At 35.8% G+C, this 14,149-nt stretch overlaps 1 protein-coding gene across 3 annotated transcripts in view; it reads left to right on the forward strand.

The window, feature by feature from the left end:
• Nucleotides 1-14,149, forward strand: part of DPH5 (diphthamide biosynthesis 5) — a 40,283-nt gene that overhangs the window by 7,133 nt on the left and 19,001 nt on the right. For all 3 annotated transcript variants that reach the window (XM_021000022.2, XM_021000029.2, XM_021000035.2), the window contains exons 3-4: nt 1,340-1,464; nt 8,116-8,224. In XM_021000022.2, the coding sequence (XP_020855681.1) occupies nt 1,340-1,464; nt 8,116-8,224 (234 nt within the window). The remainder of the gene's footprint in view (nt 1-1,339; nt 1,465-8,115; nt 8,225-14,149) is intronic.

Consider the following 14,149-nt stretch of genomic DNA (forward strand, 5'->3'; position numbering starts at 1 on the left):
TGGCAGGCTAATGAGTATGAACTTTTATTGTTAGGGAGTGCACAATCAATAAAGGGGCATGATCCTACTGGGATATTAGAAGTATTAATCTGGGGATATGTAGTGTGAATTGGAACCTTTTATACACACACGCATATTTTCTATTAAAAGATCAGCTAATTGAAGACAGTGTTTTTATTTTGTCTTTGTTTACCCCAGGACGGGCATAGTGCATAGCACTTAATAGGTTCTCAGTAAATTCTTCTTTATTGATTTGATGGCAAATTAATTGAACTATCTAGGCCTCAGTTTCATTATCTGTAAAATCCAGAAATAGTGAAAGTAGAACTACACCTAGAATTAGGAGACCTGGATTTGTATACACTGTAGTAAACATGTCTTTGACTTGCAGTTTGAATAGCAGGTGTTGTAAGGATAAACTGGGTGGTGTAGTTAAAATCCCCTAAGCTCAGGAAAGTAGTTTTGTTGTTATCTCAGAATCACCAATTATCCCACATTGAAAGAACAGGAAATAAGCCATAATTCATGATCTCACAAAATAAGAACATGTATACTGTTACACTTTAGTGTGAATATCTAGAATTGGCTCATTAGCATCGCCCCATAGGTTAACTTGCTTATTAAGCTCTTCCATTTTGATATTTATCGAGGCACTACTCGTATCAGTCCCTAGATTTGAATTTCACCATTTTTTTCTCAATTCTGATGTGTTCTAACTTTGTGTTCTTTTGCGACAAAACTACAGGAGACTGCTTTAAATTATACTTTTCCTGGAATGGCCTACAAATGTATACTATAAAGGCTTGGACTAAGTATGGGTTTTATGTTGCTTGTTGATAACTTTGGTCTTTCTAATCTCCTGGAGATGATGTTGAAGGACATGGCATACAAAACTAAAATGCTAAAAATATGTTTGTATCAACTCTTGAATAGTACTAATATTCTTCAGTAGCATGTTACAAAATACAACTCACATGTAAGGATTATTTCTGCTAGCCTTGCCTTGTTCTTCTTCATCTAGATAGAGCATGTTCAGGGGTAAATTTAAAATGCAAAGAAAGCATCAGATGTTAAAAGGTCTGCTTCCCCTTGGGATATTAAGATGGGCCTAAAGACAGAGTTTAATTGCAACATAATATAGAGCACCAGCTCATTGTGTAGTTTTATACATGGATATATGTTGGATGATTGCCAAGATTTCCATCAGCAGAAGACAAAGATCAGCATCTATAGGTGTGTTTAAAGGTGGAGGGGGGAAGGAAAAGATAATATGGGGGGGGTTGTTGTTTGAAATGGTAACTAGCTCTGTCTCATGGTAGTATTTTACTTAAATTTCTAGGAGCAGTTTTATGGAAGACCATTGATTACTGCTGACAGACAGGTAGTGGAACAAGAAGCAGAACAAATTTTAAAGGATGCTAATGAAATTGATATTGCTTTCCTTGTCGTTGGCGATCCATTTGGGTAAGAAAAGGCAAATGTGTATATTTCCATGTAAAAAAAATCTTTTAAGTACTCTGAACCTAGTTTGTTATACCCCCTATCAATCAGAACTTTCATTTACCAATGCTGATACCCACTTTTTAATATTCAGTATCATTTTTTAAAAATCAGGATACATTCAGAATAATTTATCTTTAAAATTCTGTTTCATCAAGTTAGCGAATACAAAATTTGCTTTGCAATTTTGCTTTAAGTTTCACTTTACATTTCTTTTATCCATACTTTAAAAAAAATTATAGCTGTGCAATAGATCACATACATCAAGATATATATTCATCTCATAGTTGTTGGGTGTTAGGCTTTAAAGTCTTTTTTATTGATAATTGTGGTTTTCTTCTTAAAGGTCACCTTGCTATCCTAAGAGGCATTAAAACAGTTTCCTTTTTCATTAAGACATTATAGATTATTACATAATTAAAAGTCATGCTATAATTTACAAATATTTCGGATTCATTACATCTTTTGTTAAAAAAAAAAAGACATATTTCCCTTTTATTTTTCTAGGCTGGTTGCATCATATACTGAATATTATTTAGCTGTTTTCTTCTGTTTTTAATTGTGCAAATTTAGAAGCTGCCAAGGTTCTTGAATCATTTTGTTTACTAAGCTGCTGATTTCAATTTCTTATATCCATTGGGAGCAGTGGCATTCCCTATTACCAGAAGGATGCACTTCTGCCTGTCCAGTCAAGCATCATCAATCTCCCATGTCAAGCCATACAGAAGCATTCTTTGTCTCCAGCTGGCGACCCACGATTTATGTCACAGCTTTAAGGAGCATAAGGACAATTAAATCACTGTGAGCCCACCACCAAGGATGTTTTTCAAAAGGAAAGAAGTTACATGTGCGTGTGTCTGTCAAAAAGAGAGTAATTTACATTAATACAAGTCACAAGGGAAGGTCTATCATTGTACTTGAACTTGGCTGTGAATAACCATGGGCAACTTAGAGTTTTGATTGGCCTTTGACATTTATGGCCTGTAAAATTAAAGTTTTACCCAAATATGTGGTATCTTCTTTTGAAGTTAGCCATAAGTTAGAGAAGGGGAAAGGCAAGAGGACTGCATATACATACATACATATATACACACACACACACACACACACACACGTAAACCTTGAGTTAAAATAATAATAGCATTTATGTAGGGCTTTAGGATTCACCAAGCATGTTACAAATATTATCTCATTTGATTCTCACAATAACAGTGGAAGGAAAGTGTTCATTCCTATTTTGCTGATAAGAAAACTGAAACAGAGGCTAAGTGACTTACCCAGGATCCCATAACTAGTAAGTTTCTGGGACCAAATTTGAACTCAAGGTCTTTCTCATTCCAAGCCCAGATATAGATGGTGGGTTTTCTGATTTGTGAATTGTCCCTTTTCATACAGCTAATATTTCCTGAGCACTTCCTTTTTGAAACATGCTATGCTAGGCACTAACATAATGCCTTATTATGATGACATCAGCCCTGTTCTCATTAGAGCTTAGACATGTATGTAACTGTAATGCAGGAGTAACATAATGGGAGTTACCAAATCCTATATTCACAAGAATGATAGATCTTTCCAGCTGGGAATCCAGGAAAAAATTTATGAAGGAGATGGTATTTGAGTGGGGCCTTAAAGGTCTGTAGAAAGAAGTTGGAAAACCGAAAGGCTGGAGACTATCTTTCCCTTGTTTGACCTTCAAAATCCTATTCCTTTTTCTCCTTGGACTCATATACCTGTTTGATCTTCTCATTTACATGTTTCTCTTAGTTTCATGCCTCTGCATGACCAGAGGCAAACAGGCAAGATAACATGGGACATGTTGAGGAAATAGTACATAGTTTATAGTTTGGCTAGTGTTTAGAGTGGTAAAGTACCATGAAAAGGAAGAGTGATAAGGCTGGACAAAGAAGTTGGAGAAAAATCATGAAGGGCCTTTAGATATTATGATGGTCCCTTGAAGTTTTGGTATTCTTTGAGCCAGCTGAAAAAAAGTTTATGATTTATTTGCTAAGTAACAGGGAGCCATTGAAAACTTTTGAGCTAAAGAGTATCATGCTTAGATTGGTGTTCCAGGAATATTAATTTGGCAGCAGTGTGTAGGAAGGATTAGAGTGGGAAAAAACAAGAGGGAAATTAATTAGTATTCTTTTGAAGTAGTCCAGGTGAACAATAATGAGGGGCTCTATTATTTATCTACTGATTAGATTGTGAGGTAAGGGAATAGAGATACTTGACCTGTGATTTAATTGATGCAGGGGAACTCTCATGAGGAAACTATCAATGTAAGTCAGCCTTTTCTCAGCAACTTCAAGTCAGAAGGAGTTTCCTAGATCACTGATCTTGACTGGCATGGGTCACACAGCCAGGATACACTGAAGGCAATACTGGGAGCTCAGTTTTGGCAGCCTTCAAGGCTAGCTTTCTTTCTACTCTGACATGTTATCTGCAAGGCTTCAAGTTTGACTGTAAGAATTTATTTGCCATAGAATAAATGAGGTTAGAAGGAAGAAGAGGTTTTGAGAGGAAAATAATAAAGTATTTAATGCTATTGCTATGAGGATTAAAAATGAGATAACCTTTATAGTTTTTGTAAATTATTAAATTATATAAAAGTGCTGTTACTTTTACCTCTCGTTTAATTATGGGAATCAGCAAAGATAATAGGTAGTTACTGAAGCCTGAGCATAGTAAATATGGCTTATTGAAGAGACTTAATGGTTAAAGTACTGAGTCTTAACCCAGATTAATAGAAGGAAGATCAAAGAAAAGGAATATTCAGAAAGGCAAGGAGAGCAGGAAAGTGTAGTTCACAGAAGCTAAAGTTAATTTCATTAAACCAGTAACACTTTCCATTGCAGCTAAAAAGGAGTTTAAGAATTAGGAAGAAACTATTTGATTAGTCCAGATAATATTAGATGTTAAAGGACAGTTTCGCTGGAGACAGGGTGTGGGGAGAGAGATGAGGATCTCGATTTCCAGAAAGTCAGAAGTAATGATGAAATATTGGTACTACTTCATTCTTTGCTTCTGACCAGATTATTATTAGCTCCAGATTTGTGACAGAAATTTCTTTCTACCTGTATATATGCTATATGTGGATTCATACCACTTGTGCTGGAAGAGGTCTTGGATATTGCCTTGCTCAGTTGCTTCATTTTATAGGTGAGAAAATTGGAGAATAGAATGCTGAAGTGCATCAGTCTTTTTTTTTGTGTGTGTGTTTTTTTCTGATTGATAACTTTAAAGCTCAAAGCTGGAATTACAGAATTTGAAAGTTGGAAGGGAATTCAGTTGGCCATTTAGTCAAACCCCTACCCAAAAGGAATCTCTCCCACTTCCATTATAACACACCCAACAAGTAGTCATCCAGTCTCTGCTTGAAGACACCCAATTGGAGAAGCCACTACTTCCTAAAGCATCCCACTAAACTTTTGGGCAGCTCTGAATGTTATAAGAAACATTTTGTTATCTTTTGTTAAATCACCATTTACCAATATGTTTCTCTGCCCCCTCCCCTTCACTATCCAGCTTTATTCTAACAAAGAATTAAAAGGGAAGGGGAAAAAAAAAAGTTCAGTACAACTAATCACTCCATCAGTAGTCACCAGTGCAATTTTTCACACCTGTGGTCATCCATCTGTAAAAATAAGAGTGAAGTGCATTTTCTGTCTTTTCTCCAGGTCCCTCCTTGGTCATTATAATTAAGCATTCATTTGTTGTGGTTGTGGACCAGTTCACAATTTCTTCAGCAGTGTATTAGTATGCCCATATGTCCATAGCTCCTTCAACGTTAACTATTTCCATCTTCTGTAAATTTTGTCAATTCACTACACCCGGAATGAAATCTCAACTGTTTGGATTTGAATTTTTGGCTTAGTGATTTAGAGCAATCTTTCATAATGGCTTTAATTGTTAGGTAGTTTTCCCTGATATTATCAAATCAAAATTTGCCTTTTTGCAAATTCCATTACTCATGGCTCTTCCCTTTAGGAGCCAAACAGACCAAGTCTAATACATAGTTTTCCACATGATAGCCTTTTAAAAATAATTGAAGATAGCTATCAGCTTCTCTTCTGTAGAGTAAAAATCCCCAGCTACTTCAACCAACCCCTTAGATCTCTTGGAGTCAAACCCTTCACCTTCCTGGTAGTTGTATTCATCCTCTGGATACCTTGCAGATTAACAGTCTCCTCCTAAACTCTGGCACCTACAAAACCATGCACAGTGCTGCACGAATGGTTTCATCAGAGCAGGGGAAAAAGGAACTGTCACTTGCATATTCCTGGAAGCTCCAACTTTTAAGTAGAATTTCAGAATCACAGAATCTCAGTTGTAAAAGAACTCAAGATACGCACTTGAATTCATCCACAACTGAACTAAGTGTCTGAAAATTAGTCACCTAGACTCTTCTTGAAGACCTGACTCTCAGGCTATCTCTGATTGTTAGAATAAATTCCTTAATTTGCCTTTCTGCAACTTCTACCCTCTGGACCAATCAACACAAGTTTTATCTTTCCACAAAGTCGGCCTACCAGACAGCTAAGTAAAATTATAAAAGTGAAATAGGGCTGAATGTCTCTGATTTTTTTCTCTGTTATCCCAAGTAGTGGGCCTGTCTCTTCCTTGTTCTTCTTGCTCCTTTTAAAAAGGTTTTCTTTTTTTAATTGTCTGTAGTGCTTTGTCCAAACTCATCATATCTTTAGGCTTTGGGGCAGTATTCATAGCTAATCCATAGTACTCTTTTGTATCAACTTTATGTATGTATATAACTTTACTGTATATATTATATATGTGTATATGTGAGTGTGGGTATATATGTATATATATATATGTGTATATGTGTAAACAAACTTTCATTTTTAGTGTGGCCCTTTTAAATTTGAACTCCTCTTGCTGGCACATCAGAGTAATAATATCCCTATGTAGCTTTCGGTATCTTTAGATACTTCCACATTTTTTTCCCCTTAACTGAATATTTTTGGTTATGTTGTCAGAATGTTATATTTGGCAACCACTTTTGACCCATCTTCCCATGTCTGACTTTGCCATGGAGGCCCTTATTTCTCTATTGTAGACAATAGGCAGACTCTTCATTCTACTTACCTGCCATATTGAAACAGTCTCCTTAGGCCTATGAAGTGTTAGACAGCTAACAACAATCAAATGACTTAAACCCATGTATTTACATCTTTTTTTTAAAAATAGAGCATTTGGCCTGATAATCTCAAAATTATCCCTAATTATCTCAAAATCTAACAAATTCAACAGAATTCTCAATTATCAATAGCAGGAAATTTTCAATTTTTTCCTCACATTTTTAATAGTTTCTTTAGATAATAACTTAATGCATTAACAAGTCATTATTAATTCTTTGTTGTTCAGTGCCCATGCAGTAGCTAGCGCCAGCTGATTGTTTTACGTAACCTTGGGTAAAGACTTAGAGAATTATTTTTAAGCCAGTTTTGCTGCATTTTTATTTTATCAGCTGGCTGCTTTAAAAATCTACATTATGAGCTGTTTGTTCTACTTCACACTATGAGATAATGAGGTTCTGCTGAAGTTCATGCTGAAATAATTCCTTACAAGAAGCTTGTGTGTAATTTCAAAACTTAGGGCAAAGCAAGTTACTTGCTGGTTGCTTTTTCAGATTACTTTTTGTTTTATGTATGTGATTAAGCAGGCTTCCCTAATGAGTATCTGTTCGTCTGTCTCCACCTGCCTCATGGGGTGAAAGCTCTTAATCTTGCTGCTTAGTATGCATTGACCAGTTGACAGATTCTGCTTATTTGTGTGTGGTTGCTTGTACATGCTAATGTTGCTTTCCTCAGTAGGTCCTAGAGTTCTCATCTGTTGAAAAATAAAAGGCTTGTTCCATAAATGCAATTCTAAGTTGATTTTTTTCTTTTCACAGTCCCAATAATTGTAGCACACACGTATCACCTTCATTTTTTTTCTTTGGTTGTAACTATAGATCTAGCTAAGAAGAGAAATAGAAAAGAGAGGTGACAGGCAGGACATAGTAGCACTTTTTGAAATATTTCAGTGAAGGCTAGTTATAGTTAAACAATGACTGGAAGATTTTCAAATATTAAATTTGAGTGTATAAATCTTACATTTCATAAAGACTACAATCTATAAGAATGTTCTCTGTATATTTCTTGTATTTTGGGAGATTGCCCCAGAAGTGAAGGAAGAATCATCATCCTTTAATTGAGAACATTGAAGTTGTGCTGCTGTGTTTAGAAGCTAATTTTTGCTGTTCAACTCATGTCTTTTAGCAAGTGTTTGCAGAACAAAGGACTAGTGGAACTTTCCTCTTTTAAATAGCTGCCAAATTTGCTTTAAATAGCAATAAACATGCTGGTATTTCAGTTTTAACTTTGTGAGAAAGCAGGTGGGTTGGTGAAGTGCATGTGTCTGCTCATTTTCATTCCTTGTAGAGCAATAATAAAGGTCTTCTGCTATGTACTTAACAGATTGGAGAAGGTTGCTGCTGAGTTGACCTATTTGATAGCATTTCTCATGGTGCAGTGTAATTTTATTTTTTAAACATATCATAGTCTTTATTACTCTGACTTGGCTATTGCTTCAATCTAACTCATTCTTTTCTTCCCACAGGGCCACAACACACAGTGATCTTGTTCTAAGAGCAGTAAAGATGGGGATCCCATACCGAATTGTTCATAATGCTTCCATCTTGAGTGCTGTCGGCTGCTGTGGTTTGCAGGTAATGTTACACAGGCTGTTTTAAACTAGTAGTATTTCTTACCATTCTTGTTTTCTAATTGCAGTTTGTCTTCGAACAGGCCATGAATGCAGACTTGAGCATAGATTCTTGATAGAGTTCTGTGTGATTTTTTTTCCCCCTGAGTCATTTAACAAAATTTGAAATAAAACTTTAAGTTGGTTTGGGGTGTTTTGTTTTTGGTCCAGATACAATTTCATTGACTTAGGGATTTCGTGAAAGGAAACTCCCTCAGTTGGTGATTATCAACAACTCTTCTGCAGTTTAGTCTTCATTGCCATGTGCAGTTTAACTCAGTTCAGATGTTGGCCATTTAACTATGCACAGAGGAAATCTCTGAATGTAGGTTGAACCTAAATCCAAACCTACTGTTCCATAAATATTTTATTTCATATTTACCCCTCACCCTACAAATAAAAATGTACAAAACAGTCAGCACAGATCCTTGTAACACTAAAAAGCCCTTTCTCATTCAGCAGCAAATTCTACATACATTTATCGTGTATAGATCAATAAAGGCACTGTGCCAAGTGTTTTATCTAAACTTCATATCTCCTTAATCATCTAGCACACTCTGTGCTTGATAGAGGTTTAATAAATCCCAAATTATTGAACTCAAGTTCCAGTCAGAATATAGTGATATATTAAGAAGTGTGACGTTAGAAAAATCATGTGGTCAGCTCAACAAAAAAACATTAAGCATTTAACTGTAAGGCAGCTGGGACACAAAGATAACCAAAACTCTGCCTCCAAGAAACTGAACATTTTATTGAAATGTTCAATAATATTTCTCTGCCACTAAATTATTGATGTGAGGCATTCCAAAATCTAAGCCATACTTAAGGGCTTGCCGTTTTAATATCTTCAAATCAAATGTCTGCATTGTTATATAGTCATTGCCATGTAACACGGTAGAAAGGGTTGTGATTTGGAGTCTGTGGACCCGGGTTCGAATACCAATCTGCCAGTCATTGCCTCTTGACTTTAGGAAGTCATTTCCAACTCTCTGGGCATTAGTTTTCTCTTCTGTAGAACAGGCTAAACTGGATAACCTTTTTGAGGGCCTTTGCAGCTCCAAATCTATAATCTTCATGGATTATCAGCCTAAACTAGCTAGTCATTTTCTTCATTCTTTGAGTTGGCATTTATGAGTAATGAATTCAATAAATCTGAAATTTCTTAAATCTCCTGAAAAACATGTTTATTCTATAGATTACTAAGGTTTTGTTTTAACATGATAAAATCGCAAATGCATTAGATTTTAGTTCCCAGATTCATAGCATCTATGAGTTATGAATCCTTCAAAAAAATCTGAAATTTCTTAAATCTCATGAAAAATGTGTTTATTCTATAGACTACTAAGGCTTTGTTTTAAAATGATAAACTCACAAATGCATTAGATTTGAGTTCCCAGGATTAGGTTTTGCTTAATAGTCTGTTGAATAACATTTGCCTTGGTATGATCTCTTCTTCAGTTTTTTGAAAAAGGGAACTGGGCACTAGATAATTTTTTAAAAGTCATTCTCACCCCTGCCACCACCATGGGAAAGGCCTTTTTTAGCATTACCACTGTCCCTGTACCCAGTAATCAACTTCCTGGCCCTCAGCAATTATCTTCTGGCAACAGAGCACTTCAGGTGGCACTTCCAGGAGAAGACAAAATCGGGTGTAAACTTAGTGACCTTTCAGGGTAAGCAAGTGTCAGAATTCTGCTTTTAGAGAATTTATAATGTGGAAAGGAAAAGATTTGTATTACTTTGGAAAGAGTACTATATCCAGAGTCAGAGGACCTGGATTCAAATTCTAGCTCTACCAGTTAGTATCAGTGAAGTGAGTCCTTGGACAAGTAGCTAATCTTCTCTGGGCTTCACAGTAGTTATTTATAGAATGAGGGGTTTAGACTGAATTTCAGAGGTTCCTTCTAGATATAAATCTATGATTTTATGACCCTTTGGGGTGTCTGGTAGAAGTTTTTCCTGCTGGCTTTAAACAGGGACCACTCTTGGACAAGCCTTCAATTCACTGAACATTTATTGAGCATCTACTCTGTGTTTCGACCACATGGAATAAGGATGAATAAGATTGGTAATGGACACTACAAGCATAGAGAAGATAGTGCATTCTAGTGCTTTTGCTATCCAATCCATGAGCCTCATTTCCCAGAGACTTAGCTATATACTGTTGCCCTGGAAGTATCTTTCATCCTCAGACCCCACCAGCATCCTTCACAGAACGGGGAAGGAAACATTCAGAGTCCCTGTAGTTGCATTGCGTTTTTGAGTCAGAAGGCCTCAATTCAAATCCTGGGTCTGTTGCTTAATGTATAGATGACCTTTGAAAAGTCACTTTACCTTTCTGATTCTGTTTCCTCTTTTTTCAAGTGAGGAGGAAGTTGCATTAGCCTCTGAAGTCCCTTTCCAACTTTAAATCTGTGATCATATAATGTATTATATTCCTTCAGACTCTAAATCCCATGATTACAAAAGCTGCCATCTAACTCCTACCTGAACAAGAAACCTTTCTACACTTTGACTCAACAGGTTGTCACACATCCTTTGCTTCCAGTGACAGGGAACAAGTGAATTTTAAACATTTCTGGTTGTTAGAAAGGTTTTCCTTAAATCAGTCTTAAATCTGTCTATTTGCAACTTCCACAAATTGCTCCTAATTCTTCCCTCTAGGACCAAGCAGAGTAAGTCTAGTCCTGTCTAATAGATTTTCAAATACTTGAGGATGATGGTCTTCTTTCCCTAGTCTTCTCAAAACTAAGTAACTCCAGTTTTAAAAGCAGATTCTTATCAAGCATTATATCTAGAGTCTTCATTGTATTAGTTAACCTTTTCTGGGTTTTCTCTAGCTTATCAATGCCCTTGTAAAATGTGATGTGTTTAATAGAACATAGTATTCCATGTCTGATCTGACCAAGGCACTGTCACCTTCCTAGTTATGACTGGTTTTTAAAATTGCTTTGTCACACTGTTGATTGATGAGCTTTGTAGTCCACAGAAATCCCTAGGTCTTTTTAAAATGAACTGTCATCCAACTGCCTTCCCCATCTTGTATTTCTAAAGTTGATTTTTTTTTAACCCAAGTACATTATCATGTTTCTGTTAGCTTTCATCTTATTCAGTTTGGCCCTGTATCTAGCCAGTCAGGATCTTTTTGAATCATGACTATTACTTAATATATTGTGTATCCCTTCCAGCTTTGTACTACTTGCAAATTTGGTAAACATATTTCTTGCCTTTAACGAAGTCACATGTAAATGAGCAACAGCCGAGGGGTCAACAGCAAGGTTCCCTGCGGCAAATCATTGTAGAACTCCTTCCAAGCTGACATTGAACTATTAAAGACCAAGTTGACCAGCACATGGCTAAGAACAAAGAAAAATTATTATATACCATTACACAATGAAATAATTGTATACAATTACAATTATGTTGCAATATAGAAAAATATAGGTGCTATAAAAGATAAAGAGTTCAACAGGAATATATAGGGAGGAGAAATTTCTGGCTGGGTCGATCAGAAAGTCTTTATGAAGCAAGTGACATAGGAGATAGACTTAGAGAATGGATAGGCTCTTTACTAGTGGAAATGCAGGGGCAGGTCATGCTTTTTCCTTCCTGCCTGCCTTCATTCCAGGTAGAGGGAACAAATGAGCAGAGGAAAGTTTTAGGAAATGATAATTAGACCAGCTTTTAAGTGTAGCATAAGGGAGTAAAAGATGAAAATTTTGTAAAGGTAGGTTTAACTAAATTGTGGAGAACCCTGAAAACCATATTAAGACTTTATTCTATGAGCTGTGGAGACTTGTTAGAAATTTTTGAGCAGGGGGAATAATATTCTGAAAGCTGTCTTTTAAGAAGATGTCACTGCCATCTGTTTGTAGGATCAATTAGACTCATAATAAAAAGTTTTAAGAATCACAAAAATTAGAGTCACTTTAATAAAAGCAGTTTGTTAGGATGCACATGATGTATTAGAAAGAGTACTTGAACTAGAGAATTCACTAAACCTGACTAATCTAAACCTATCTTCCATAAAACTTGTGGTCATAACCTTTGGAATCTCAAATCTTAACTTGCCCTCACTTTCTACATAGTCAGTTGCTGAATCTTTTTGAGTTTACTAACACAGCTTTTTCTCACATCTGACCCCCTTTTCTGTACTCAAAACACTCCTCAGGCATGTCTCACCTCCATTGGACTACAGCAATAAACTGATTGAGCTTACTGCCTGAATTCTCCACTCTCTAATTCCCTTACTACATATTCCTATAGCATAGGTCTGACCACATCATTCCTCTGCTCAGAAAGCTTTAGTGGCTACTAAATTGCTCTAATAAAAAATATTAACACTTCTGTTTGGCCTTAAAAACCCTTCATAGTATATTAATAGTGTGTCTTTCTGGATTTCTTTCATATTCCTCATCGTTCCATACCTTATGGGCCAGGCTGGCCAATCTGCTGTTTTACAAAGTAGTCCAGCTTGTACTCTTTCCTTTTGTACCAGAAGGCCCCTATGCTTTAAATGCTCTCCCCATCCCTTTTAGCTCCCTTGCTCCCTTCAGTGCTGACTTAGCAAATGCCTTTCCTGATTCTTTCTCTTCCTTCCCTCCAAATACTAGTGCTCTTCATTTAACTCCACTCCATTATTACTTTGCACATATTTACTTATCTGTTTGTGTTATTTTACCCTAGTAGATTATCAGTTCCTTGAAGGCATAGTTTTTTGGCTTTTGGCTTTGTATCTCAGGTGTCTAGCATAGCAGTTTGCATGTATTGGTGTTTAATAATGCTCATTGAATTAAATTAGCTCTGATAGTATTTTTTCAAAAGGAATATAGTACCTGTCTATTTATAGTTTCTTCATTTATTTATTTGAAAAAAAGCTAGGCCATCGATGGTATTTAAGGTCCTGTCTAGTTTTAGAAATTGATCTAAGTAACATGTATTTCAGATTTCAAAACAAGGCAACTTGACTAAAATTTTTGAGGACTTAGGATGCTGAGAAAATACATTAAGAAAATTTTATACAGTAAAGAATTACCAAATTGCATATGAATTTATAGATCCATATGAAGACCCTAAGTTATATGTCATACATGATATGGTACAACTTCTTTGTTTAACAAAATAGCCAGACTGGTTCATTGGGATTCATTTTATAAAAACCTTAGGAGTAAATTTAGGCCAGGCATAATAATCAATATTTTCTTAAGGCACAAAAGAAATTGGAAATTATCTGGTCTAAGTCCTTCATTGCACATGAGAAAGTTGAAGTACATCAAGTTTATTTTTTTAATAGTATTTTAATTTTTTCCAATCACATGTAGACAATTTTTAACATTCACTTTTTAAAAATTTTGAGTTCCAAATTATTTCCCTCCCTACCTCCTTTACCACCTCTTCCCTAATTAAGTGGCAAGCAGATTTGGTATAGATTATGTGCATGTGAGATCATGTAAAACATATTTCCATATTGTAAAAGAAGAAACAGGCCAGAAGAAAAGAACCACACACAAAAAAGTGAAAAGTATTATGCTTTGATCTACATTCAGACTCCTTCAGTCCTTTCTCAGGGTATGGATAGCCTTTTTCATCATGGAGTCCTTTAGAATTGCCTTGTATCATTATGTTGCTGAGAAGAGCTAAGTTGTTTACAGTTCATTATTGCATAATGTTGCTGAAACCGTGTGCAATGTTCTCCTGATTCTGCTCACTTCACTCAGCATCAGTTCATGTAAGCCTTTCCAGGTTTTTCTGAAATCTACCTGCTCATCATTTCTTATAGCACAATAGTATTCCATTACATTCATATACCACAACTTGTTCAGCCATACTCCAGTTGATGGGCATCCTCTCAATTTCCAATTCTTTGCCACCACTAAAAGAACTGATATAA

The sequence above is a fragment of the Phascolarctos cinereus genome, unplaced genomic scaffold (genome assembly GCF_003287225.1).
Source record: "Phascolarctos cinereus isolate Bilbo 61053 unplaced genomic scaffold, phaCin_HiC Scaffold_5;HRSCAF=322, whole genome shotgun sequence".
Taxonomy (NCBI): domain Eukaryota; kingdom Metazoa; phylum Chordata; class Mammalia; order Diprotodontia; family Phascolarctidae; genus Phascolarctos; species Phascolarctos cinereus.